The sequence below is a fragment of the Xyrauchen texanus genome, chromosome 12 (genome assembly GCF_025860055.1).
Source record: "Xyrauchen texanus isolate HMW12.3.18 chromosome 12, RBS_HiC_50CHRs, whole genome shotgun sequence".
Classification (NCBI taxonomy): domain Eukaryota; kingdom Metazoa; phylum Chordata; class Actinopteri; order Cypriniformes; family Catostomidae; genus Xyrauchen; species Xyrauchen texanus.
The window spans coordinates 19,912,656-19,938,002 of record NC_068287.1 but is presented as its reverse complement, the minus strand read 5'-3'; the positions used below and the strand labels follow the sequence as shown (position 1 = coordinate 19,938,002).

The 25,347-nt window shown below is 42.9% G+C and overlaps 1 protein-coding gene across 2 annotated transcripts in view; it reads left to right on the top strand.

The window, feature by feature from the left end:
* Nucleotides 1-721: 721 nt before the first annotated feature.
* The window catches only part of slc29a4a (solute carrier family 29 member 4a), a 30,610-nt gene continuing 5,984 nt past the window's right edge, over nt 722-25,347 (top strand). The window contains exons 1-7 of one of the 2 annotated variants that reach the window (XM_052139010.1): nt 722-889; nt 14,309-14,549; nt 16,243-16,374; nt 20,800-20,913; nt 22,134-22,262; nt 22,397-22,471; nt 23,211-23,458. In XM_052139010.1, the coding sequence (XP_051994970.1) occupies nt 14,387-14,549; nt 16,243-16,374; nt 20,800-20,913; nt 22,134-22,262; nt 22,397-22,471; nt 23,211-23,458 (861 nt within the window). In that variant the 5' untranslated portion in view covers nt 722-889; nt 14,309-14,386. Of the gene's footprint in view, nt 890-14,308; nt 14,550-16,242; nt 16,375-20,799; nt 20,914-22,133; nt 22,263-22,396; nt 22,472-23,210; nt 23,468-25,347 lie in introns of both variants that reach the window. The other variant, XM_052139009.1, reaches the window with a different exon arrangement.

Genomic DNA, 25,347 nt, shown 5'->3' with positions numbered 1-25,347 from the left:
CATTAACTAATATTAACATAAAAATTTGAAAGTAAAAAATATAATAGTGTATGAAGACATTATCATTTACCAAGTTTAAGAAATTCTGTAAAAGTAAATTTATTGTTAGTTCATCTACATTTTTGCGTTGATAAAAAAATGCAACTTTATTGTAAAGTGTCTCATGCCTTTGCCAAATTTTTTAATTTAATTAAATTTTTTTAATTTTTATTAAATAGGCTACCTAAAGAAGATTTGACTTTTTTAGGGTCTTGTAGAAGACTGATCACATTTAAAGATGTGTAATCTTCAATTATTATCATTATTATATTATTGTACAATCGTTATTACAATGATATAACCTATGAACCCTATATGTAGGCTACTTGTTGCCATTTTGTATTTGTATTTTTGCCATATTTATTAGTTTTGCATTGAAATCAGTTAAAAATCCATAATTGACAGGCAAATTCATGTCAAATGGAAATAAGGGAACACTGTAAAAATTGGTAACCTGCTATTTTGACCTTAAGGTACCTGATCTAACCCTTAAAATGAGCTTTGTTGATGTAACCTGTAAAATGTATTCAGGTTGATTCAGTGATGTTAATAAAGGTATTGCCACATGAAGCCTTTTCTACCATGAAGTACAGGAGAGCAGGTTTCCTTTAAACACGATCAAGAAAGCAGTTGCATTGGCAGACTGCTGTAGGCACACAGACTGTTGATGTGTGGGCGGGAGGATGACAGCGGCTCGCTGTGGCAGTTCACCGCTTTGGAGAGGGAGATTTCCACCGGAGAATCTAAACAAAACACTTGTGATGAACATTATTTACCTGTACATTATGGCTGTCGTTGAAAGGAGTAACATGCTAGCAAGTGAGGACCGAGAGATCTAATTGTTTTAATGGTAAGATTTAACCTGTTGTCTTTGTGGTGTTTAAAAGAGCTGTGTCGGTTTCGCCTCTTCATTAATTATGTATGTGTTCTGCGAGATGAAATACGGAAATATATTCTGCCTTCTGATTGTATGACTATAACAAGTCCCATTAGAGTAACAACGCACGTGAAACAAAACAGAAATGCCAACCGATAACTAAAACAGAAAATTATGCTACATTTTCTCGATGGGTGGAATTAACAGTAGATGTAGCTATTTTGAGAGAGAGGAAAAAATGTATTAATTGAAATAAAATTCGAATGCGTGGGTGACATTTACAACTGCCGTTTGGTTTTGTGCTAATGCAATTTCATAGCAATTGGTGTAGTTGCTACACAAGCTGTTTGTTTATGTTTTCGTATCATACGAAGTTTTCATATTCCGTTTAGATTTCGACTTATGACTTGTAGCCTACTTCTTTAATTAAACATTTCAGATAAATTCAGAATTGATCATAAAAAAATAGTTATGAGCTTACTGGTGCTGATCATTGGGTTATTTATATTAGGGTCATTTACAAAAAAAGGTTGTCCGTGGTGCTAAAAAATTATAAATCTTTTGAAAATCTGGTTTAAAACACGTGTTAAGATAGTAGACATGTAATCTTTGAGTTCTATGTTTGAAAAACATAGCATATATATATATATATATATATATATATATATATATATATATATATATATATATATATATATATATATATATATATAATGACTTTAAAAATGTAGGTAAAAGGTATTCAAATAGTTTCCTTGAATACATGAGTCTAAAGTCTAAAGATATTTTCTCTGTTTTATGATTTTTGTCACCACTCATAAGAAAGGCCTGATTTGCATTAAGAAGATTTTGCTATTTGCTATTCCTTCCTAAATTAGACCACATAGGGATGCAGTATATCCTTAGGCAATATATTTGTAATGATGTACATCATGTAAATATGAAAGAATGTTCATTACTTTGCACAAAGGAATACAGCATAGATAAAAGTGAAATGTCAAATAACATGGCTGACATAGCATAAAGTGGCTTGAGGCTGCTCTTCACATGCTTTTGTTACACTACAATGTACAGTTGCTAGAGCTAATTTAACATCACAGCCCCCTTTCATCTCTGTGAACTAGAATAATATAAGGACCTTCAAATCAGCACAAAAGTCATTATCTATATCAATTTATGCATTGGACCCTGTTTAATCTGAAAAAAACGTATCGGTTACCTAACGTAACCTCGGTTCTCTCTAGATGAGGAGCGAGTATTGCGTAAGCTAACTACGCTACGGGAAAAATTCATCTTTTCTGAGATATTGAAGCCAAAAATTATCCTTAATTTTTGTATCCATTGTCAGCGCAGTCGCGGCGGCTGCAGACCTTGGCCGGGCTAGCTAGCGAGCTCATAGGTTGCTCTGCGGCAACTGCTGCAGCCTATAGGCGAGCTTGAGCGAACTCGCATCCAATGAGAAGCGTCAGGCGCTCACTGCATCAAAGCCCGCCAAAAGGGCGTGACTAGAGTGCATATAAAGCGTGGTTAAGTAGGCTGGAACCCTGGTTTTCATTGACTGAAGCGAAAAATTAAGCTGAGTAAGCGCGAGCACGGCCGGCTCACGCAATACTCGTTCCCTCATCTAGAGAGACCGAGGTTACGTTAGGTAACCGATACGTTCTCTTACGAGAGGTTCTCTCGTATTAGCGTAAGCTAACTGCGCTCACGAGGAACCCATTGTCAGCGCCGTCTTGGCTCAAGCATCCACTGTATAAGCCCCAGGGAATTAAGGGGGACCGGGGAGCCCTTATGAGTGGGGAAATAATATTTGGCGGCAAGAATGCGGGTCATTGATTGTGTAATACATAAGCACATAGTAGGGCCGGGAGCGACAGAGCGGCGGTGCGGTCTGTGTGGAATATGTCCCATCAGTGCAGCTCACCAGGGGAGCTGTAGCGTGATAAACCGCTAGTAGTTTTGCCTGCAGAGCGGGCACTTCCATATTGTAAAATCTGACAAAGGTGGAGGAAGTCCATCCGCTGCCACACATATGTCGTGAATGGAAATTCCGCTGGACCATGCCCGCGAGGATGCCATGCCTCTAGTGGAGTGAGCCCTAATGCCCAGCGGGCATGGCAGATCTTTGGCGCGTATGCAGCAGCAATAGCGTCCACTATCCATCTAGATAGTGTCTGTTTGGCGGCGAGACCTTTGGTGCGCCCTCGAGCAAGCGAAAAGCTGCTTCGGGCGTCTGAAAGCAGCGGGCGTGCAGTATACAATCTCAGTGCTCTGACCGGGCAAAGGAGATTGGCGTCGCGTTCAGCTATCCGGTGCTGGCAGCGCCCGATAGGAAATGACCTGTGCTCTGAAAGGAGTACCGATCACCTTGGGAACATAGCCGTGTCTAGGCTTTAAAATGACCTTGGAGTCACTTGGTCCAAACTCAAGACCGCATGGCTGACAGACAGCGCGTGAAGGTCTCCCACGCGTTTGACTGATGACAGGGCAGTCAGAAAAGCGGTTTTGAGTGAAAGGTATTTCAAATCCGCGGATTGAAGTGGTTCGAAAGGGGGCTTTCATAGTTTGAGAACTATAGAAAGATCCCAGATAGGAACCGATGGAAGCGCGGGGGTTCATCCTTCTAGCTCCCCTGAGGAAGCGGATGACCAGCTCGTTTTTACCCCATGACTGGCGTGCAGGGGTTCAGCGAGCGCCGCAGCGGCCGCCACTCACTTTGGCGTGGATGGGGATCTGCCCTCATCCAGCAGCTCTTGTAGAAATCTGAGCAGCGGCGACACCCCACATGTCCGTGGGTCCAGGTCTCTGTCGGTGCACCATTTTGAGAACACAGACCATTTTGGCGCATAGAGTCTTCTGTGGAAGGGGCTCTGGCGTGTATGATGGTGTTTATTACTCCTTCTGGCAGAGCGGCGGGTGGTCGTTGATCACTGCGCATGCAGCCCAGCGCTCTGGGTGGGGATGCCAGGTGTGCCCGTGAGCTTGAGAGGAGATCTGCTCTCACTGGGATGGGCCGCGGCTGTCAGTGACAGCTGCGTAAGCTCCGGGAACCATGTCTGATTCTCCCCAGCGGGGCTATGAGGAGCACCGGTGGCGCGTTCCCTGATCCTCTGCATTACCTGTGGCAATAGCGAGGCGGGAGGGAAGAGCGTAGCGAGCGTCTGGGCCAGTCCTGGGCCAGCGGCGTCCTCGCTTTCGAGAAAAATACTGGGCAGTGAGAGTTCTCTTTGGGCGCTAAAGAGGTCTATCTCTGCTCTGCCGAATAGGTGCCATAGCGTCTGGACTGTTTGGCGTGCAGGGACCATTCCCTGGGGAATATTGTCTCTGGACAGTCTGTCGGGCCGTCGTTCAGGTGGCCTGGCGCGTCGCGTCGCCCTCAGCGGCGCAGGTGGCACTGGGACCAACTCAGTATGCGTTTTGTCAGATGGAAGAGGTTCCTGGATCTGACACCGCCCTGGCGGTTTAGGTAGGATACCACAGATCTGTTGTCGAGCGGACCAGGGCGTGGTGACCCTGAATGACGGGAGAAAGCGCCGCGGCGTGCTCGACCGCTATCATTTCCAGACAATTTATGTGAAGGAGCTTTTCCTGAACTGACCATAGGCGAAACCGGAGAGCCCTGCGCGGACGGCGCCCCAACCCGTGTTGGGCGCGTCTGTCGAGATGACTTTCGGCGAGATACAGCTCCCATTGTCACTCCCGCTGATACCATTCGGCCACTGTCAGGGCTGCAGAGCTGATATGCAGGTCTGAGTCACCTTGATGGGCTGGCGGCCTGTGGCCCAAGCCCGGCGAGCCAGCGGTGTTTAGCCAATGCTGAAGCGAGCATGTGCAGTAAACCCAGCTGAAGTACTGCTGCGGCTGAGGCCATGTAACCTAGCACTCTCTGGAATTTCTTCAGAGCGTGAGGCTGTTCATCTGAAAAGATCGCGGCTAGTCAGCTGAACACGGCGTCTTGGCGCTGTGTAGATAAGCGAGCCGTCATTGCCCGCGAGTCTAGTTCTATTCCCAGGAAGGAAATGGTCTGACTGGGCTGTAGTGAGCTCTTGGTCCAATTGACTGCAAGACCCAAACTGTTCAGATGGCTGAGGAGAACTGCTCTGTGAGACAGAAGCTCCATATGTGACTGAGCCATAATCAGCCAGTCGTCCAAATAGTTCAGAATTCGCAAACCCTGACTCCGCGGGGAGTGCGGCGCCGCATCCATGCGCCGTTGAAAGTGCGAGGTGCTAAGGACAGGCGAGCGGAAGGCGGTGTATTGATAAACCTGGCCGTCGGCGAATCTCAAGAATGGCCTGTGGCGGGGATTTATCTGAATCTGAAAGTATGCATCTTTCAGATCGAGAGAAATAAACCAGTCCCCTGGCGCACATCTTGCGAGGAGTTTCCTGATTGTAAGCATTTTGAGCGGTCTTTTGCAAGCACCTTGTTCAAAACCCTGAGATCTAATATGGGTCTGAGGCCGCCGTCTTTCTTGGGAACAAGAAAATAGCGGCTGTAAAGCCCGACTTCGCTCAGAGAGGGTGGCACTTTTCTATGGCCCTTTTGCACAGAAGGCTTGCTATTTCTGAGCGAAGCATGCACGCTGCTTCCGTGTTCACAGTGGTTTCGAGCAGCTCTGAGGCGAGGCGGCGATCGAACTGTAGCAAATAGCCCTGTTGTATTGTGCTTAACACCCACTTGGATATCCCTGGAATAGCTTCCCACGCTTTGAAGCGTAGCGCTAGAGGGTGAATGGCCAATTCAGCTCTGATTGCCGCACACAGAGCTGAACAAAATGTGTGGCGGCGTTTAGTGTGTTCATGCATGATTGCTCGCAGACAGCATGAACAGGCTGTTTTGTGAGTGACTTCCGATTGGAATGAATGGGGAAAGAGTCACATCTGTTACGTGATGCGCAAGCATAGTCATGAGACGCGGGACTTACACACAGAGGAATGGTTGCTGGCCGTGTAACAGAGCGGGCAGAGAATGAGCAGCGCTGCGCATTTGTGAGCGCATTTATTGACTCTAGCGCTCGGCGGTTCAGTAACCGCTTTATGTGGCGTGCTCTGGTGGGGACCACGAGACATGCAGTGCTTGTGTGCAGAAGTGAACACTGGATTGTGGGCACATTTTCTACACATAGGGCTGGTGCGTGTGACAGAGCGGGCAGAGAATGGTAGCGCACGCGCATTTGTGAGCGCCTTCATTGACTCTGGCCGTTCGGCGGTTCAGTAACAGCTTTATGAGGCGTGCTCTGATAGGGAGCGCGGGATGTGTTATGCTTGTGTGTAAGGCGAACACTGGGTTGTGGGCACTTTTTCTACACATAAGACATGTTTGCTCTTTACAAGATTTATTTGAGTCGCCGTGAAACGGCGTTTGAGTCTGAGCAAGCGGGCAGTGTCACCGGCTTGTTGGCTGCTAAATTCACCACTGTAGTAGCCTGAGAGAAGGGGACTGACAGGGGTAAAGCTTTGACAGTGGTCCGGCGGCGGGACTGAGCCGTCGTTTGTTCAACACAGTTAGGAAGACTTGGCTGCTTTCGGGTTTCAGCGTTACCTTAGATCGAGGCCAGCGGGAGGCGGTCTCGCGGCGGCTGTCTGGCCTTGTCGAGGCGGCCGCCCTGTCGGCGCTGAGAAGTCTGAGATTGTTGAACTGAGGCTGTGAAGAGGCTGCGTGCAGGAGGCTGATCACGTGGCGGCCTGCAGAGGAAGCTAAGCGGCGGCGGCAGGAAGAGGTTCATGGCTTGGGTGGCTTTCTGGACTTCTGAGAGCGGTCAACAATGCCACTCACCGCGGAGCCGAAGAGACCGGTTGGAGAGGCGGTGCGTTGAGGAGCGTGGAGCGCTCTGCTTCTCCCATGTCGGCTAGTGTTAGCCATAAGTGTCTCTCGGTCACAGTCAGCGAGGCCATGCACTTCCCTAGAGCTTGGGCTGCAGCTTTGGTAGCCTTGAAGGCGAGGTCTGTCGCTGCCGTAGATCAGTAACAGCCTCTGGGTGCCTGCCTTTCTCATCCCACTCGAAGAAGGTCTGCTTGTAGGATCTGTAAAGCGGCCATTGAGTGCAGAGCAGATCGCGGCTTGGCGTGGCCGGAATAAGCGCGGCCAACATAGGCGGAAGTCGCTCTGCAGGCCTTAGGCGGGAGCACAGGCTTGGAGCGCCATCTCGCGGAGGCGGACAAAGGTGTGCTGCTACCGAGTCCTCGACCGGGGGATGGAGGAGTAGCCTCTCTCAGTGGCGCCGTCCACCGGCCGAGAGAGGTGGAGGCGTGTGAAGCGGGTCCTGGCTGAAAGCGGGCGTTCCACGACTTTGCAAGCTCCGTATGTAATTCCGGCAGGAAGGGGCGGCCGGGCGCGGGTGTAAGCGGCGATGGCTTTGAAGAAAGCAGCCGTCGAGTCTGTTGGGTGCCTGCTCAGGGGCGGTGACCACTTTCGAGCCCGAGGCGGTCGGCGGCCTGTGTGAGGCGTGTTAACTCCCCTTCGACTCGGCGGGTCCTGCTGGATTCCTGGGCTGAGGAGGAGGCTTGGGAGCCTGTCCACTCCTCGCTGTCGAAGCCATGATGGAACAGCAGCCCTTATCCTCGGCTCGTCATCCGAGATGGCAGCAGTCGCGACGCTTCGGCGGCAACTGCTGGCGTCCGAGCGGGGAGGGTGGCGATGCTTTCGAGGAGAGGCTCGGCGAGGCAGTCGCTTCAACCACAGTTTCCGGCAGCCTTTGTGGCGGCTTCTTCCTCTTGTGACTGAGGGTAAGGCGTGGCGGTTTCTGCTTTGACGGCTTGGTCGAGCCCGCGGGGTCGACATCGGTAACTCCTCGCAGAAATCGCATCCGCCCTCAGTGAGGCGAGCTCTGCGTGCCCCAGTCCCAGGCAGAGGCGCCAGATGATGTGGCGGTCTCCTGTGCTGAGAAGAGCGCGACATGAGGCACAAGTGGGCGAGGCATCTTGAAAAGAGCGCTTCGTACTCTTTTGTGAATAGTTCTTGAGAACTAGCTTGCTTAATAAAAGGATACGTCGTCCGGATGGCGTAGCTTCGCAGGATGGCTGAAGGTGGCTGAGGCGGCCGGCTTCTTCTAGCGCTATCCGCGCTTGCTAGATGCCCCTCAAGCGGCGAGCGGCTTCCAGGTCAGCGATCGCGGAGAGCTTCAGCTGAAGAGATGAAAATCAGGGTTCCAGCCTCACGAACTACGCTTATATGCACTCTAGTCCGCCCTTTTTGGCGGGCTTTGATGCAGTGGTGCGGGCGCCTCTCATTGGATCTTGAGTTAAGCCCAAGCTCGATCTATAGGCTGCAGCAGTTGCGCAGAGCAACCTATGAGCTCGCTAGCTAGCCCGCTCAAGGTCTGCAGCTGCCGCACTGCGTTGACAATGGATACAAAAATTAAGGATAATTTTTTGGCTTCAATATCTCAGAAAAGATGAATCTTTCCGTAGCGTAAGCTAGCTTACATAATCTGAGAGAACCTCTCAGTAAGAGAACATGGAAATTGAAAATACTAAAAACTAGAAACCATCTTTAAATTCTGTATATCATTTAAGGATGTTACGTAGATATGTTAATTAGATAGATTGTTGTTATTGAATACACACACACACACACACACATATATATATATATATATATATATATATATATATATATATATATATATATATATATATGCCCTTCAGATGTTTGGGGTCTCTTGACTGAAATGCTGCTCATGATCTTGAAACCCTTTTGATCTGTAGGCTAAAGCTTAAATGTTTTAAATTAGTTTTGTAGACAAAATAATAATTGTGCCACCATATTATTTTTTTTAAATTAAAATTGTATTAAAAAAAATGGAAATGGATGACTTGAACCGAATAATAAAGAAAAGCAGCCAATAAGTGCCCAGTATTGATGGGAACTCCTTCAATACTGTTTAAGAAGCATCCCAGAGTGATTCCTCAAGAAGCTGATTGGGAAAATGTCAAGAGTTCATGTCTGCAAATTCTAGGCAAAGGGTGACTACTTTGAAGATGCTAAAATATAACACAGTTTTGATTTATTTTTGAATTTTTTTTAGCCACAACATAATTCCTATAGTAAGAACAGAAATAGAACTATAGGAATTATGTTGTGGCTAAAAAAAAATCAAAAATAAATCAAAACTGTGTTATATTTTAGCATCTTCAATATTTTAGCATCTACTATTATCCTTAAATGTGAAAAATAATAATAATAAAGAATGAGTATGTGACCCTAAACTTTTGACTTTAATTATGCAATACATTTTTTATGTGATGACACTTAACTTTAAAATAAACCATTTTAACAATACTTTAAAGTAGTGATTTACTGGTATATTGGCCATTTTGAGATCATAAAATTTTTAATTTTGAGTAATTGTTGTGTTCAGTTAATTTAATTAATTTTGTGTATATATTATTTGCTGTCATTAAATTGTATTATGTATAGGCACTCACGGGACCCCATGTGAGGGTCTGACGTGTGAACGGCGAGCTCTGCGCATTTTGCTGGTTTTAATTCTTTTTATGAAAACTCCATAAGATGTTGATTAATAGAGAAAAATAACCTTGGGAGAAACCAGACACCCTGTGGGGGCCAGTTCCCCTCTGGCTAACATCATGAATATAATGTAAATATTACTTATGTATAGTTAAAGTGTTAAGGGTCAGTGTTTAAACATCGATTTTGTTTGAACTGTAAGATTAATGACCAATGTCTTTGAAAAGACACTTGCCCCTGACAAGACCGCAGACCAGGGACGTGATTTGGCCGGAGAAGTGCGGCAAATTTGGTGAGAATTGTTGAACTTGTCTGCAATGCTGACGAAGGTCGTTGCTGACTTGGAGGATCTTGCTGTAATACGTCGATTGATCACTGCCATGGAGAAGAAATTCAGGTGGTTACATGAGTGGGGGATGTCGAGAAACGAATCAATTATCTGGAGTCATCTGTAGGGCTGAAACAATTAGTCGATGTTATCGACAATAAGAAAATGTAAAAAAAAATTGTCATTGTCGAATAGTCGTTTGATCTCATTTAACGTAACATAACATCACATTAAACTGTGTACCAATAAGTAAATACAGAAGCACTCTCGTTGTGGAATAAGTGGAGCCGGAGGTCTTTAAAGGAAACACCCCAGGGTTACATCTTAAATGCAGTTATAGGACACTGAGCGCGTTTTTCGTTTCTTTTTGTGCAAGAAAGACATTTGAGTGATTAGGTCATTTGTTGCACTCATGTAACATGTAATAGGCCGGCTTACTGAACATTCACTTGACTGTCAGAGGAAACTGAACATCGTTTTTAAAAAATATATATTTTGTACATTCTTTTATTTCTAAATGTTTTTATTATATATATATATATATATATATATATATATATATATATATATATATATATATATATATATATATATATATATATATAATTGTTTTTGTTATTTATGTATTTATTTATTTATCTATAAAAAAAATTTTTTTTGCTGGTTCTGCTAGCGGCTGGAGTTTTTTTTTGTGGAGAAACGCACCTTTGGGACAGCTATGTGGATGAATCTACTAATTCTTTGTGTTTATTCCACCTATTGGCTGGAGTTTGCTTTATAGATTATCTTCTGTTATGTAATTCTGTCTCACAAAATTTGTATAGAAACACCGGACTTGAGCAGTCTGATGGCAAAGTTGTCGCGGGGGCTCTCGCTGGTGTACATGGACTTTTTGAGTTTAGAGGGACGGACGCCAGTTGGCACTGTTTTTCTTAATTCTGTTTGTTTGGTTCGGGGAGAAGTTTGGGGTTTGATTTTTGCACTAATGTTTGAATGTTGTCTTTATAATTTTAGTTTTGATACACAATCTCTTTTTCTAATATGTAAAAATGTCAAATGTTAATATGAGTGGACTGTCTCTCTCCACGTGGAATGTGAATGTCTTGGGGCACCCCATAAAAAGAAGGATGGTTATTTCTCTTCTACATTTAAGAAATATGATTTAGTGTTTCTTTAAGAAATGCAGCTTTCCCAGCAGGAAGCTGAAAAATTTAGGAAGATATGAGGTGGACATGTTTTCTTTAGTGCTGGCTCAAGTAAGAGCAGGGGAGTCATTACACTGATTAGTAAGCATCTAGAATTAAAATATCTCAAAGAGATTAAAGACAAATTAGGAAGAGTCATTATTGTTTTAGCAGAAATTAAGGGGCAAAGTCTTCGTTTGGCTAATATTTACAAACCTAACATTGATGATCAGGGCTTTTTTATAGATGGGATATGAAGGGATGTTGCAAACACGGGCATCCCTCATTATATAATATTGGGAGGAGACTTTAATCTTTTGATGGGCTTAGTCCTTGATCATAGTGAAGCAAAATTGTGTAAGCCCCCGAGAGCAACATTGACGCTTCGCAGGATGTTTAAAAATCTTGGTCTTACAGATATTTGAAGACTTTTGAACCCATCTGGTAGGCACTATAAATTTTTTCGTCAGTCCATAAGATTTATTCTAGAATAGATTTTTTTAATATATCTAAGTACATCATTTCATCTGTTGTTGATTGCTCAATTGGAAACATTTTAGTCTGAGATCACACCCTGGTGAGTTTAGAGGTGTTGCCACATATGGAGAAAAGGTAATCATATAGTTGGCGCTTTAAAGGTGCTATATGTAATATCTTTACTGTACTAAATCAAAAAATTGTCAAATACCAAATGTCATTAGAGAATTAGGAAACATGCTAAGTTGAAATACTGGCTTATCCATAACAATGCTATAGTCAGTATATTCTACTTTGAAGTTTCCATTCCAGGCCAGAATTTTTATTTATATTTCGGCCTGTGTGATCCCGCACATTCCCCACTAATCAGTAGTATTTCGACACCGCCGGGTAGCCAGATTTGAACAAGTTTGCAGGCAAACAACACTGTTTGCTGCAGTCAAATGAACTGAATCAGAGATAACAGATTCCACCCGATGACCAGAGGCATAGTAAAAAAAGGATAAATATTGGAGATGCCTTTGGAAGATGGAGACAGCTTAAAGCCCAGAAATCCTTTAAAACGGATGCTGAGTTGGCTAATTTGCATGCCAACATTCTGGCAACCTGCATGAGCTTTGAGTCTGGGGTGGGGCAGACAACTCTCCAATATTTTGAATTTGGACTACAGTACACATTTCAAATGCTTGTTGTCAATCTTATATATATAGCACCTTTAATGTGTCCCTTTTGCAAAATCCTGACTGCTATGGAGACCAACTGTTCCTCAGGGGCCGGATCATACAGTATGCCTCATTCACCAAAAAATCCAAAGCACGAAAACACGTGGAGTTGGAAGGGAATATAAACCGAGGCAGAGCTGAAGTGCCAAATGTTGTCTGATGGCCTCAGAGTATTGACCCGATTGAAATACATATAATACTATTTTGTCGCGGAAGGTGGAGTTTTAGCTATTCAGGGCAAGACAGTCATACTTTGAGTCGGGGGACAAAGCAGGAAAACTTCTGGCTAGAATTATAAAACAGAGAGAGTCTTTTTCTACCATTCCCTCAGTAAAATCTGCTGGGGACGAAAAATGTACCTCATCCATTGATATTAATAATGCTATTAAAGCATTCTTGAATGCTTTAAACTATAAAGCTATCTTGATCTTTATAGTTCTACGTCTTCATCTACTGATGAAGATATTAGAAACTTTGTGGAACCATTAGATCTCCCATAACTGATGAATGAGCAAAACAATTCTCTTGTTTCTGAGATAATCTTGGAGGAGCTTTGAGAGGTAATTAAGGCCTTGCTTACAGGCAATGCTCTGGGGCCAGATGGCTTTGTTGCTGATTTTTTTTAGATCTTATGCAACAGAATTGGCTCCACTTTTGCTAGAAGTTTATATGGAATCATTAAAGAATTGAATGCTTCTGCCAGCCATGACACAAGCCTGGATCAGTCTGAATCTTAAAAATATTTAGCGTTTTCCATTACAAAGCCTTTCTATCAAATTATCCAGAGAAGTTAAGTTACACCCCGTTATCTCGCATTTGCACTTGGTATGGACAAAAGTGTCCAGAGATTTGTAATTTCTGACATTTTTTTAAATGTTGCCTGAAGCATATGGCAGCACTCAAAATTCTGTTTTAATAAGTCCCCTTTTTGCTGGTCGGAGTGGATTGGGAGGGGGTCACTACACTCTGTGACCTATATGAGAGCGAAATGTTGTGATCCTTTGAAAATTTGGTTCAACATTTTGGGATTCCCAGATCTCAGTTCTTTAGGAATTTACAGCTGCGCCACTTGCTTTGTACTATTTTTGGGAGAAGCATAAACCCCCCTAGAGCGGCAGACACTCTGGGAGGGGTGATTACTGCTTTTGGAAAAGGTCATGAGGCATCAGTGTATTACTCCCTGCTAATTCAGAGTCTGGGGGACGAAGCTTTAACTTCTATCAAGAGATTATGTGAGAAAGATTTAAACTTGGTATTGGAGGAGGGAATGTGGGCTAGGATAAAAAAAAAAGTCAAGTCTGCATCTAAATATGCAGGGTTGTGTCTTATGCAATTCAAGATTTTACATTGATTCTATTGGACCCCCTCTAGACTGTATAGGCTTGGTCTAAAAGACACACCCCCTGCTTGCAATGCCAATCAGAGGATGGAGACACAACCCATGTCTTTTGGTGGTGTGTTAAGATCCAAGAATGTTGGTTGAATGTTCTGTTGAGTTTTGTACGTGACTTATTGGACACTCAGGTTTCATTTTGCCCTGGACTCTGTATTTTGGGCAATGGGGCGGTCATCGATGTAGAGAATAGACACATAAAGAGTTGGGTCCTAACCAGTGTCATGATCACCAGAGCGATAGTTTTGAAGAAGGGTCATTTAGAAGACTGGGGAAATTGGAGTCGTTTGTGGGGAGATGGGGCTGATACCTGGCGTTTCTGAAGGGCTCTCGGGGAGGAGCAGTGGAGAGAGAGTGTTGTTGTCAATATGTGTCTATATATATATATATATATATATATATATATATATATATATATATAGCTCAGAAAGTAGTATATATATATATATATATATATATATATATATATATATATATATATATATATATACGTATATATCATTTATTTATTTATTTATTTTTGTGTGTGTGTGTGTGTGTGTGTGTCATGTATGACTACTGGGATGTTGTTGGGGCCAGGGTGGGGTTGGGGATTATATATGTTTTATTTTTCTGTGTTTAATATGCGAATCAATAAAACATTTTTTATCAGAAATGTTATTTTATTATCTATAAATCTGCATTATATTGACTATTCTTCTCTCTAGATATCGACTACTTTACAGTGAAGCTAGTTTAAACTATAAACTGTTCATGTTCATCTTACTTTTTATATATGAAGTAAATAATAATATATTAATATAATTCCTCTCACAGAGCACATCATATTATAGAGTACACTGACACTGTTAAAGGAGGCCTTGTTGTAAGAGTTCCCAATCCAAGAGAGGGACTATGGGTTCAAAAGGAGCAGAGAGGCATAAACAGGCCACCCCTGGTCAGACCCCAGAGGGCAACGTGGTGATGAGTTTCAGTTTTGAGAGCTACCAGCTGGAGGAAGAGGACTGTCATGTGAAAGACATCTCAGACAAAGGGGTGCTGGCCCTTTCAGAACCTGGTGAGTCTCTGATGCATATAGATTACAATTCTAGCCTCACTATGGCCATAGAATATATTTGTGGCTGTAGAAAGTGTGATAATTTTTTTATCTTGGCTATGTACATAATACTGTATATGTGAATGTTCACATTGTAATGTATAGGCAAGGATTAAGACCCACCTTGGTTGTAGAGGCTACATTACTTGGCATGTTATAGTAAGGTCTAATCATGTTAGGTGGAGAGCATTCTGTCTCCTCATGTTGCCTGGATACAAAGGTCACACTTATTAAATCAGTGGAGTAGGAGAACATGTTACTCCTTAATCTTTGGCATTAGAAATGCTCTGGAGTGCTCAAAAGTTTTTGCAAGTTTAATCGTATAAAAGTCAAATCTACTTAACTTTATGACATAATATTGAATAAAGTGAGTACATTTAAATAAACACTTTAATAAATTCAGTAACTTAAAAATATGATATACAAGGTACTTAAATAAACATAATAAAATTTTAATAAACATCTCACTAGAACTTGTCACATTTAGAATTATCCTGACAAAAATATGTTTAATCATTAATTACATTACATACTTTTTTTTTTTTATCATGAACAGGTCATTTTGAGTAGAAAATTAAAGAAGTTATTAAACATAACAAACAAATAAAAAAACAATAAAAAAAAATTATGAAATAAACGTGGAAACAGTGAAACAATCCAATAATTGTTCAAGATGTGCCCAGTGCATGCAGGGAACACCAGCTTTGAAAAGTTAAGTAAAATGTACTTATTTTATTTACCAGTGAAATTTACTCAAATTAGCAAATAAATATGACAAGGTTTTGCACTTAAGGATTAATACATGATGACGTATTGTAAAAATAACAAACAATCATAAATAATATTTACATAAAATCTAGATAAATAATTTTTTACATGTTGAATGTAGAATCTTTTTATTTGTATTATTATTTTTTTGATCCCCTTTTCTCCCCAATTTGGAATGCCCAATTCTCACTACTTACTAGGTCCTCGTGGTGTCGTGGTTACTCACCTCAATCTGGGTGGCGGAGGACAAGTCTCAGTTGCCTCCGCTTCGAAGACAGTCAATCTGTGCATCTTATCACGTGGCTTGCTGTGCATGACAACGCGAAGACTCACAGCAAGTGGAGGCTCATGCTACACTCCGCGTTCCACGCACAAGTTACTATACACCCCATTGAGAGCGAGAACCACTAATTGTGACCACAAGGAGGTTACCCCATGTGACTCTGCCCTCCCTAGCAACCGGCCAATTTGGTTGCTTAGGAGACCTGGCTGGAGTCACTCAGCACACCCTGGATTCGAACTCACAACTCCTGGGGTGGTCGTCAGCATCAATACTCGAATGTGCTTAATCTTTTTTGCTAAATTTACTTCACCACAAAATAATTTTTTTCAGTGTACTTCACTTCTTCCATCTCTTAAATTTGGCATGTTGTGCTAAAGTGCTTCCATTAATAATTTCGGAGAGAGAGAGAGAGAGAGAGCAGAATGCCATATGTCTCATACATATGCATAAAAGTACTTCAAAGAGACAGCACACAAACTGTGTGACAAATATTTAAAGCACACATTTTTTAAATGTCGTCCAAATGAAAACTTAGACAGGAATTCTGTTTATACCTCTCAATATTTCTTTGTGGATACAAATGTGTGTATTTCCTGTGCTTAGCCTTTGAAGAAACCATCCCAGATGATCGCTACCATGGGATCTATTTTGCCATGCTCATGGCTGGAGTGGGCTTCCTGCTGCCTTACAATAGCTTCATTACAGATGTGGACTACCTGCATCATAAGTTTGAGGGTACACCATTACATGTTTGTGTCTTATTTGTGGTTCATATCTTAGCTAGCATTTTAAGTCAACTTATGTAATGTGACTTACTGCGCTTCTGAATGAAACAGGAAATTCAACGAGAAAAAATCAGATGGGATTTATCCATTAGGAAATTGATTGGATAGTAAAAAGTGGGAGTGTCATACCAAAATGGACCCAGAAATGAATGCAAGTTTGCCAAAATATGGCCCAACTATTTATCTATTCAAGGGCTCCATTAGGATTTTAATGACAACTGACAACTTACTTTGGGCCCCTTATATTCCATCGCAACCCATCAATTTTTAATAAATGTAAGCATAAGCTTACTTGCACACTGAATAAGAAACACATAATTCAATATTGCCTATTGAAATAACTTAGGCTAAATGTTGCATTTAATAGAAGACATACAGTCCTATATATTAGAATGTTTGATCATGTAATTTTAGTTGGAACTGTGCTTCTACTGTGGGCTTTTTATATTTTAAATGTTGATTTTACACAAAAAAAAAATATCTTAGTCTGAACATAATTCAATCGTGTGCAGTGGTTCTACTTGTTTAAAATTAGTTTTCTTAGCTTAACATTACTAAGTAATCTCAACACAAACCTAGTTAGAAATAACCCAGTTAAATTGGGTAAACCCAACAAAGTTAGATATGTCAATGTATCTCAAATATATCTCTTATTGCTTTATTTACTAACTAGTGAAAGTGAATGTTAGCATATTAAAACATGCTGGTTGGAAGCACAACAGAGTGTAGTTCCCCGTCTGTCGCTCTCGTCGACGTTGTGTCGGAGAAGCGACACTAGGGGTCTCTCTTGAGCACCGAATATACCTCTGATCTATGAAAAAAAGGCAAATGAGAAGTTGGCAGCCAGTATTTGCATACCCCGCCCCCGGACATACGGGTATAAAGGCGAGGAAATACTAGAGTTTATTCAGAAAATTTCTTCGGAGCCGATGGTTGTGCATGCTGTTTGCGTGAAATCACACCTGTTCCTGTATTCCTCTGACGCTCTGCATGCTATTGGACTGAGGGCGCATTACAGCGGCGATTTCTCCTTGCACGGCAGTGCAGATTGCCCCTGGGCGCTTCGACAGTGCAGAAACCCAAACTCTAGAGAGTTATTTAAAAGAGTGATTTCCTCTAAAAGAGTGATTTTCTCTAAAAGAGCAAAATACACAGCGGCGTTGAACGTCCTTTCTAGGACGCGTCTTTATAAAGATGCCCTTCCGCCTCTGTGTAGTTCCTGGATGGGGTAGAGTGCTCTCCGCTTCAGACGGCCACAGGCGTTGTCTCGTGTGTCTGGGTAGCGATCACACCGAGGCTGCGTTTGTGGATGGTTCATGCTCTAACTGCGAGGGCATGACCATGACAACGTTGCGGTCGCGGCTCGCTTTCAACCGAAAGCAAGCCACTCCAGCCACCCCCTCATTGCTCCTTCTTCCCACAGGATTGAGGACAGTGCGAGTGGTGCTGGAAGCGATCTGGGGATGGCAGCGGGTGCGGCTCCGTCTGGTACACCACCTCGGACCACCCATCCCCCGGCACGGTCGTTGACTCCCATCCGTGCTCGAGGCAACAGCGGCTCACCTCACAGCCAGCCTGCCTATCCTCTGGAGCTCGCCGCTGCATCGGAGAGTGCGGCGTCTGACGCGGATGACTCCCTTGGGCTGCCGCCTTCGGGCCAGCACGCTCCGTCCACATGTCACAACTCGCCTGTCTTCTCCTCCTTTGGAGCCGGTAGCGACTGCGTGCCACTCACATCCCCGGCAAACTCAATGTGATAGCGGATGCGCTGCCACGACAATGCTTGCCCAGCGGAGAGTGGAGGCTTCACCCCCAGTCGGTCCAGCTGATTTGGGAACGATTCGGCAGGGCCCAGGTAGACCTGTTTGCCTCCCGAGAGACCTCCCATTGCCCGCTCTGGTACGCCCGAACAGAGGCTCCCCTTGGGGCAGACGCACTGGTACACAGCTGGCCCGCGGGGCTACGCAAGTACGCATTCCCCCCAGTGAGCCTTCAGGGAGGACGAGGAACAAGTCATACTAGTGGCTCCCTATTGGCCCACCCGTGCCTGGTTCTAGGACTTCATACTCCTCGTGACAGCCCCTCCCTGGCAAATTCCCCTGAGGAAGGACCTTCTGCAGGGCACACTCTGGCATCTGCATCCAGACCTTTGGAAACTCCACGTCTGGTCCTTGGACGGGACGTGGAAGATCTAGCTTGTCTACCACCTACCATCGTAGACACAATCAACCATGCCATAGCCCCTTCTACCAGGCAGCTCTACGCCCTGAAGTGTCTCTTGTTCGCAGATTGGTGTTCTTCCCGGGCTGAAGACCCACAGAGGTGCGCAGTTAGATCAGTGCTCTTATTCCTGCAAGAGAGGCTGGAGGGGAGGCTGTCCCCTTCCACCCTAAAGGTGTATGTCGCTGCTATCGTGGCTCACCACAACGCAGTAGACGGCAAATCAGGTTCCTAAGAGGAGGTTGAATCCCTCCCGGCCAAGCCTGTTCTCCTCCTGGGATCTCTTGTTAGTCCTTGCGGGCCTCCAGAGACCTCCCTTCGAGCCGCTAGAATCAGTTGGACTCAGGGCCCTCTCTCTTAAGACTGCCCTGCTGATCGCGCTCGCTTCCGTCAAGAGGGTCGGGGACCTGCAATTGTTCTCTGTCCCTGACACTTGCCTGGAGTTCGGTCCGGCAGACACTCATGTGATCCTAAGACCGCTACCGGGCTACGTGCCCAAGGTTCCTACCACGCCCTTCAGAGACCAGGTAGTAAACCTGCAAGCGCTGCCCCGGGAGGAGGCAGACCCAGCCTCTTCGTTGCTGTGTCCGGTACGTGCTTTGCGTACCTATCTGGACCGCACGCAGAGCTTTAGACTTTCTGAGCAGCTCTTTGTATGCTTTGGGGGACAGCGGAAAGGGAACGCTGTCTCCAAACAGAGGCTTTCCCACTGGGTAGTAGACGCCATTTCATTGGCCTATCACACCCAGGCCGTGCCCCCCCTTGCGGGTCCGAGCTCAGTCAACAAGAAGTGTTGCGTCCTCGTAGGCACTGGCCAGGGGTACCTCCCTGGCAGACATTTGTAGAGCAGCAGATTGGGCAACACCCAACACCTTTACGAGATATTACAATCTCAGGGTTGAGTCAGTTTCATCACGTGTTTTCTCAGGTCTGAGCCAGTAGAACTCGGTAACACGCTGATGGGCTGGCCGGGTGAATCGCTTGCATATAGCGCCCTTTCCCTCGGTTGAGGTAAAATTGTGCATCTTTTTTCCCAGGAGATTCCACTTCTTGAATCACTGGTCGATTCCTCCCTAGCCCACATGTGTCTGCAGTTCAGCGGAGGAACTTGCAGACCCAATCCACTGTGGGTACTCCATCTACCCTGTACTGGAATAGGTGCTCCACAGGGTGAGGACTCCTACTCAGACTCCCACTGTGTGTATTCTCCGCGATACGGTCCCCCTTACGTAGCGGACCCGCGTTTTCCTTAGGCAGTTCCCTCGCTGAGGCTGGATCTACCACCGCGCCACTCCCACGTGTCGCCTAAAAACACATGTGATGTATTCACCACTTTACCTCCCCGCCGGGTAGGTGTGGTCTCCGCAGGGTCTTTTCCCCCTGAAAGAATATGAAATTCGGTAAGACCCCCTTCCCTCGATGCATGTAAGGGCCCCGGCCGTCTATAGCTCTATGCGAGAAACATAGAGAGAAAAGACGCCAGGCTTGGCCCGTTCCCAGGTTGGCAAGCGTTGCCTTGTTTACCTGTCTTGGGTAACCAGAAGGACTCCGATGACTTTTTTGGGGCATTGGGGAAGGGTACGTGCAGTCTGATACAGCCGGTCGTTTGGCACGTAAAAACACCTGCCCGCTCCTGTGTCAGCAGAACACGTACACTGCTCAGCGCATGGCGTGATTTAAATTGGACCCCTAGTGTCGCTTGTACGACACAACATCGAAGAGAGCGACAGACTAGAGGGAACGAGAAGTTGTGTCTTCCCGGCCACGTCGCTGAACCGATACGCTGTAGTGGCCGGACCATTTCCAGCTCCTCAGAAAAGTCCTGAATGAACTCTAGTATTTCCTCGCCTTTATACCCGTATGTCCGGGGGCGGGGTATGCAAATACTGGCTGCCAACTTCTCATTGGCCTTTTTTCATAGATCAGAGGTATATTCGGTGCTCCGACACAACGTCTCGTTCCCTCCATCAGGGAACGGGGGTTACATCCGTAACCTAGACGTTTAGTAACTTAGTAGTAAAAAATCATACGTATAAAAAGGTCATACATCTCTGCTCAATGTTATTTTTCCTTTACAATAATAAAAGGAATTATGTCATGAACATTCAGATGAATTTTGAGGTCATCTTCTCTTTGTCTTATTGATATCTTTCAGGAACACCTATCGTGTTTGACATGGGTTTAACGTACATTCTTGTGGCCCTTGTGGCCGTGATATTGAACAATGTCCTAGTGGAGATGCTGAGCCTGCATACCAGGATCACTGTGGGTGAGTCTGTTTATTCAGAAAAGATACACACAGTAAGCACAAAAGGGTGGGGTTGAAGGCAGTTGATTGAACTGTGCGAGCGGCCGGTCTTAAGGGAAGAGGGAGGAGGGGCAACAGTCTGGCAGCTGCATCACTCATCTGAACCTGAAGAATAACAATTACACACTACTGTTAAATGAGCAAAATGTTAAAAGGATAGAGAGGCTGGTTAGGAAATGCTGGAAACTAACAAGCAAAAACAGATAAACTTGTATGGATTTTAGAACAACAATGTTCCTTTTTTACAAAGTAGAGTACACAGATCATAACAGACGTGTCTAACCACATCAACTTATTCTGAATACATTATCTTCAAATTAAAGTTAATTTGGCACATGAATGTCAATAACATATCAAATGCAGCTGCTTCTGTATGATGAAATCACAATGTTATAAGCACTCTTTATTGTGACTAAGCAGTATATGCCACCCAAAAAGAAAAGAAACTCAAGGAAACAAAAGGGCATAATTATCAGAGTCTGTGGTTTTGAAAAATTATTCTTCAATCTTCTTTCGGAACTACTGTAATACAGTAATACCACTGTAACTTTTCACAGAGTTATAGTCAAATCCATAGGTAAGAAATATCTCAAATGATATCTCTTTAATATCTCAATAGTTACTTCCAGACTGCAATGAGATTAAATTGAGAAGAAATCAGGACTTTTGCTTAAGTCTCCTGCTTGTCATATTTTTATCCTGAGAAACAGACCCCAGAAATCTCACATATCTCCTTCAGAGTATTAAAATATATCTCAAATCTGAAGTCCTACTGAAGTCATACTGAAATTTCAGTATGAGTGCAAACATTTATCATTAAAGGCCATATTATCTAAGCTATACGATCCACATATATGTTATAGCGCTATGCTCTTACTATGACAACAATGGTCCCATTTGCATCGTGTTATATCTCCTAAGGAATTTTTGAAAAAACATGAAACATAAATTAGACCATCAAATCTCATGAGCTCCGAAGGTGCGGCAATGTTCCACTTGGTATAAATGTAGAATATGTATCACACAAAGAATAAAAAGGCATGTTGTATCAAATAAAAAATGAATTGTTTCAACAGATGGAAAAATATTTGGATTGACCAAAGTGTGAGTTGGTGTGCTAACTCAGTTTTGCTGGACTCTCTGGGCTTATATCTGATTCCAGTAAATGTCATCTTTTGCAGGTTACTTTTTTGCACTTGGACCTTTGCTTTTTGTCACCATCTTTGATGTGTGGCTGGAGAAGTTCACCACAAAACAGGCATACGTCATCAATCTGATGTCAGTGGGTATTGTGGCATTTGGATGCACAGGTATTTGGTCATACTTGATTTTTCAAACAAGTTTCTATTGTAGAAGCGCTGGGAGTTCTTTTAGGCTCAGAACATTGTGTTCTCTCTCAACTATGTTATTTCCAGCAATAACACTTATTTACCTGTGTCTCCAGTGCAGCAGTCCAGTTTCTATGGATACATGGGGATGCTTCCCAAACACTACACACAGGGAGTGATGACTGGAGAGAGTAAGATGCTATTTACCATCAAATGTGGTAATGTTAGAGTAGTGGTTTGGGGACATGCCCTAAATCAACTTCCAAAGGAACTTCAATAAGACTTAAATTATTCAAAATAGACTATATTAAAAATAATCAAACTTACTTAAAATGCTAAAACCTGCTGCTATATTAAAGGAATAGTTCACCCAAAAATTATAATTCTCAAATAATTTACTCATCCTCATCCCAGATGTGTATGACTTTATTTCTTAGGAGAGAATAGTGCTTAGGAGGGCTGGTTAAAATTGGACATTGATAAGAAAATATAGACTTAAATATTGACCGTTTCTCACCCACACCTGTCATATTGCTTCTGAAGATATGGATTTAACTACTGGAGTCATATGGATTACTTTTATGCTGCCTTTATGTGCTTTTTGGACATTCAAAGTTCTGGTCACCATTCACTTGCATTGTATGGACCTACAGAGCTGAAATATTCTTCTAAAAATCTTAATTTATGTTCAACAGAAGAAAGAAAGTCATACACATCTGGAATGACATGAGGGTGAGTAAATGATGAGAGAATTAACATTTTTGGGTGAACTATCCCTTTAACGCACCTAGTTTCTGTGGAAAGGGGGTTTTGAATATTGTCTTTGACAAATATTGGGCCTTGGAGTCTAAAATGTTGAGAACCTCTGGTTTAGATGTAATAGCATAAATAGATTCCCATATGTGACAACATGCATTTTTCTCTGTACAGGCACGGCAGGAGTAATTATTTCACTTAGTCGAATCTTCACCAAACTAATGATCAAAAACGAGAGAAAAAATACCATCATCTTCTTCCTCATTTCCATCTGTATGGTGTTGATGTGCTTCATCCTGCACATGCTGGTGCGAAGAACACGTTTTGTCCAGTATTACACTAGTCTGGCACGCAAGGGCCTCTCCCATTCCAAAGACCATGGAACCCAGTACAAGGTGCACCATGATGTCATTACAGAAGAAGTAAGATTTGTAAGTTTTACATGTCAAACATGAGAATGACATATTAAGATGGACTTATTTCTGACTTTTCTACTTTCTCAGAGTGTTACAGTTGCAGGAAAAAGTTTGTGAACCTTGGATTTACTATGGATTTCTGCTTAAATTGGTCAAAACATATAATCTGATCTTCATCACTAGAAAAACAATGCTTGAACATATAAGACACAAACAGAGGTGGGTAGAGTAGCCAAAAACTGTACTCAAGTAAAATTACAATTACTTCAAAAACTAACATAAATTAAAGTAAAAGTACTAACATAAATAATTACTTGAGTAAGAGTAAGAAAGTATTAAGAATTAAAAGTGTAATCAAGTAGTGAGTAACTCATTACTTTCACAAATGAAATACTAGACGTTTACTTCCCTATATTCATTACATAATGCACATTGAACGTGTATTACAGAACTATTATTATTATTATTAATAATGGAAATTCTGTCATCATTCACCATCATGTTGTTCCAAACCCGTATGACTTTCTTGCATGCAACACAGTAAGGAGATATTAGACATAATTTTTGCCTGAGTCACTATTTACTTTCAGTGAATGTTTATTTTTTATATATATATGTATTTTGAAAGTGAATGGTGACTGAGACTGTCAGTCCCTAACATTCTTTCTAACATCTTTTGTGTTCCACATAATACAAAGCCTCACACTGGTTTGGAACAACATGAGGGTAGAGAAATTATGACAGAATATTAAATTATGGCTGAACTTTTACTTTAAAGAGAATTCTCTCATCATTTACTCACCCTCATCCTATCCCAGATGTGTATGATTTCCTTTCTTCTGCAGAACACAAATTCAGATTTTTAAAAGAATATTTTAGCTCTGTAGGCCAAATGTTTGATTCTCCAAAAAGCACATAAATGCAGTATAAAAGTAATTAATAAGACTCCAGTGGTTTAATCCATGTCTTCAGAAGTTATATGATAGGTGTGGGTGAGAAACAGATCAATATTTGTCATTTTTTTCAAGACAGCAAGTGGCAATATGTAGAGAAGAATGTGAATCTCCAAAAACACAAGAAGAATGTGATAGTGATCTGTTTCTCTGTTTCTCATCCACACCTATCACATTGCAAAATACTGATTTAACCACTGGAGTCATTTGGATTATTTTTATGCTGACTTATGTTTGTTTGTTTAGCTTTAAAATGTTGCCACCCATTCACTTAATTTAAGTTCAGCAGAAGAAAGAACATCATACACATCTGGGGTTGTTTGAGGGTGAGTAAATAATGAGAATTGTGGGTGAACTATCCCTTTAAGGTCTCTTGTCAGATCTGGATGAATGTCAAAAAGAAGAGAGGTTTGGAAACATTTCTAGTAATTATTACAGTGAAAATGTCCCACAAGGACATTTGATATAATGCTGAAATATAATCCCTTCTTTTGCTATTTCATAGCGTTTAAAGTCCTGTGTGGATTCTTATTTCAGTGTAGTTACAGTTTTCAGTGTCGTAAGTATTTAGATCATTAGTTCTGTACAACAGTACCGCCGCTCCCTAAATGCCGAGTACACAACCTACGTAGGGCACCAACCCTGATCGTGGAACACTCGCAGTGTCTGAAACCACCCCCTATACACTATATAGTCCACTATTTCGAGTTTTCGCTATTTTATAGGAGTGTCTGAATTCTGAGTGAGCCACTCATTCTCTACTTTTGTTCACTCATACTTACCCACAATTGTACATTTTAAGTACACTCGATGACGGTTAATTTCCCACAATCCACCACGGGGAAGACGTATGAGCTGGGAGTTTACTGCTTCCTTCACTCCTGCAATGTTTTATTTCATGCTGAATGTGGTAAATTAATTTTGACAAATTACTGGATTAAA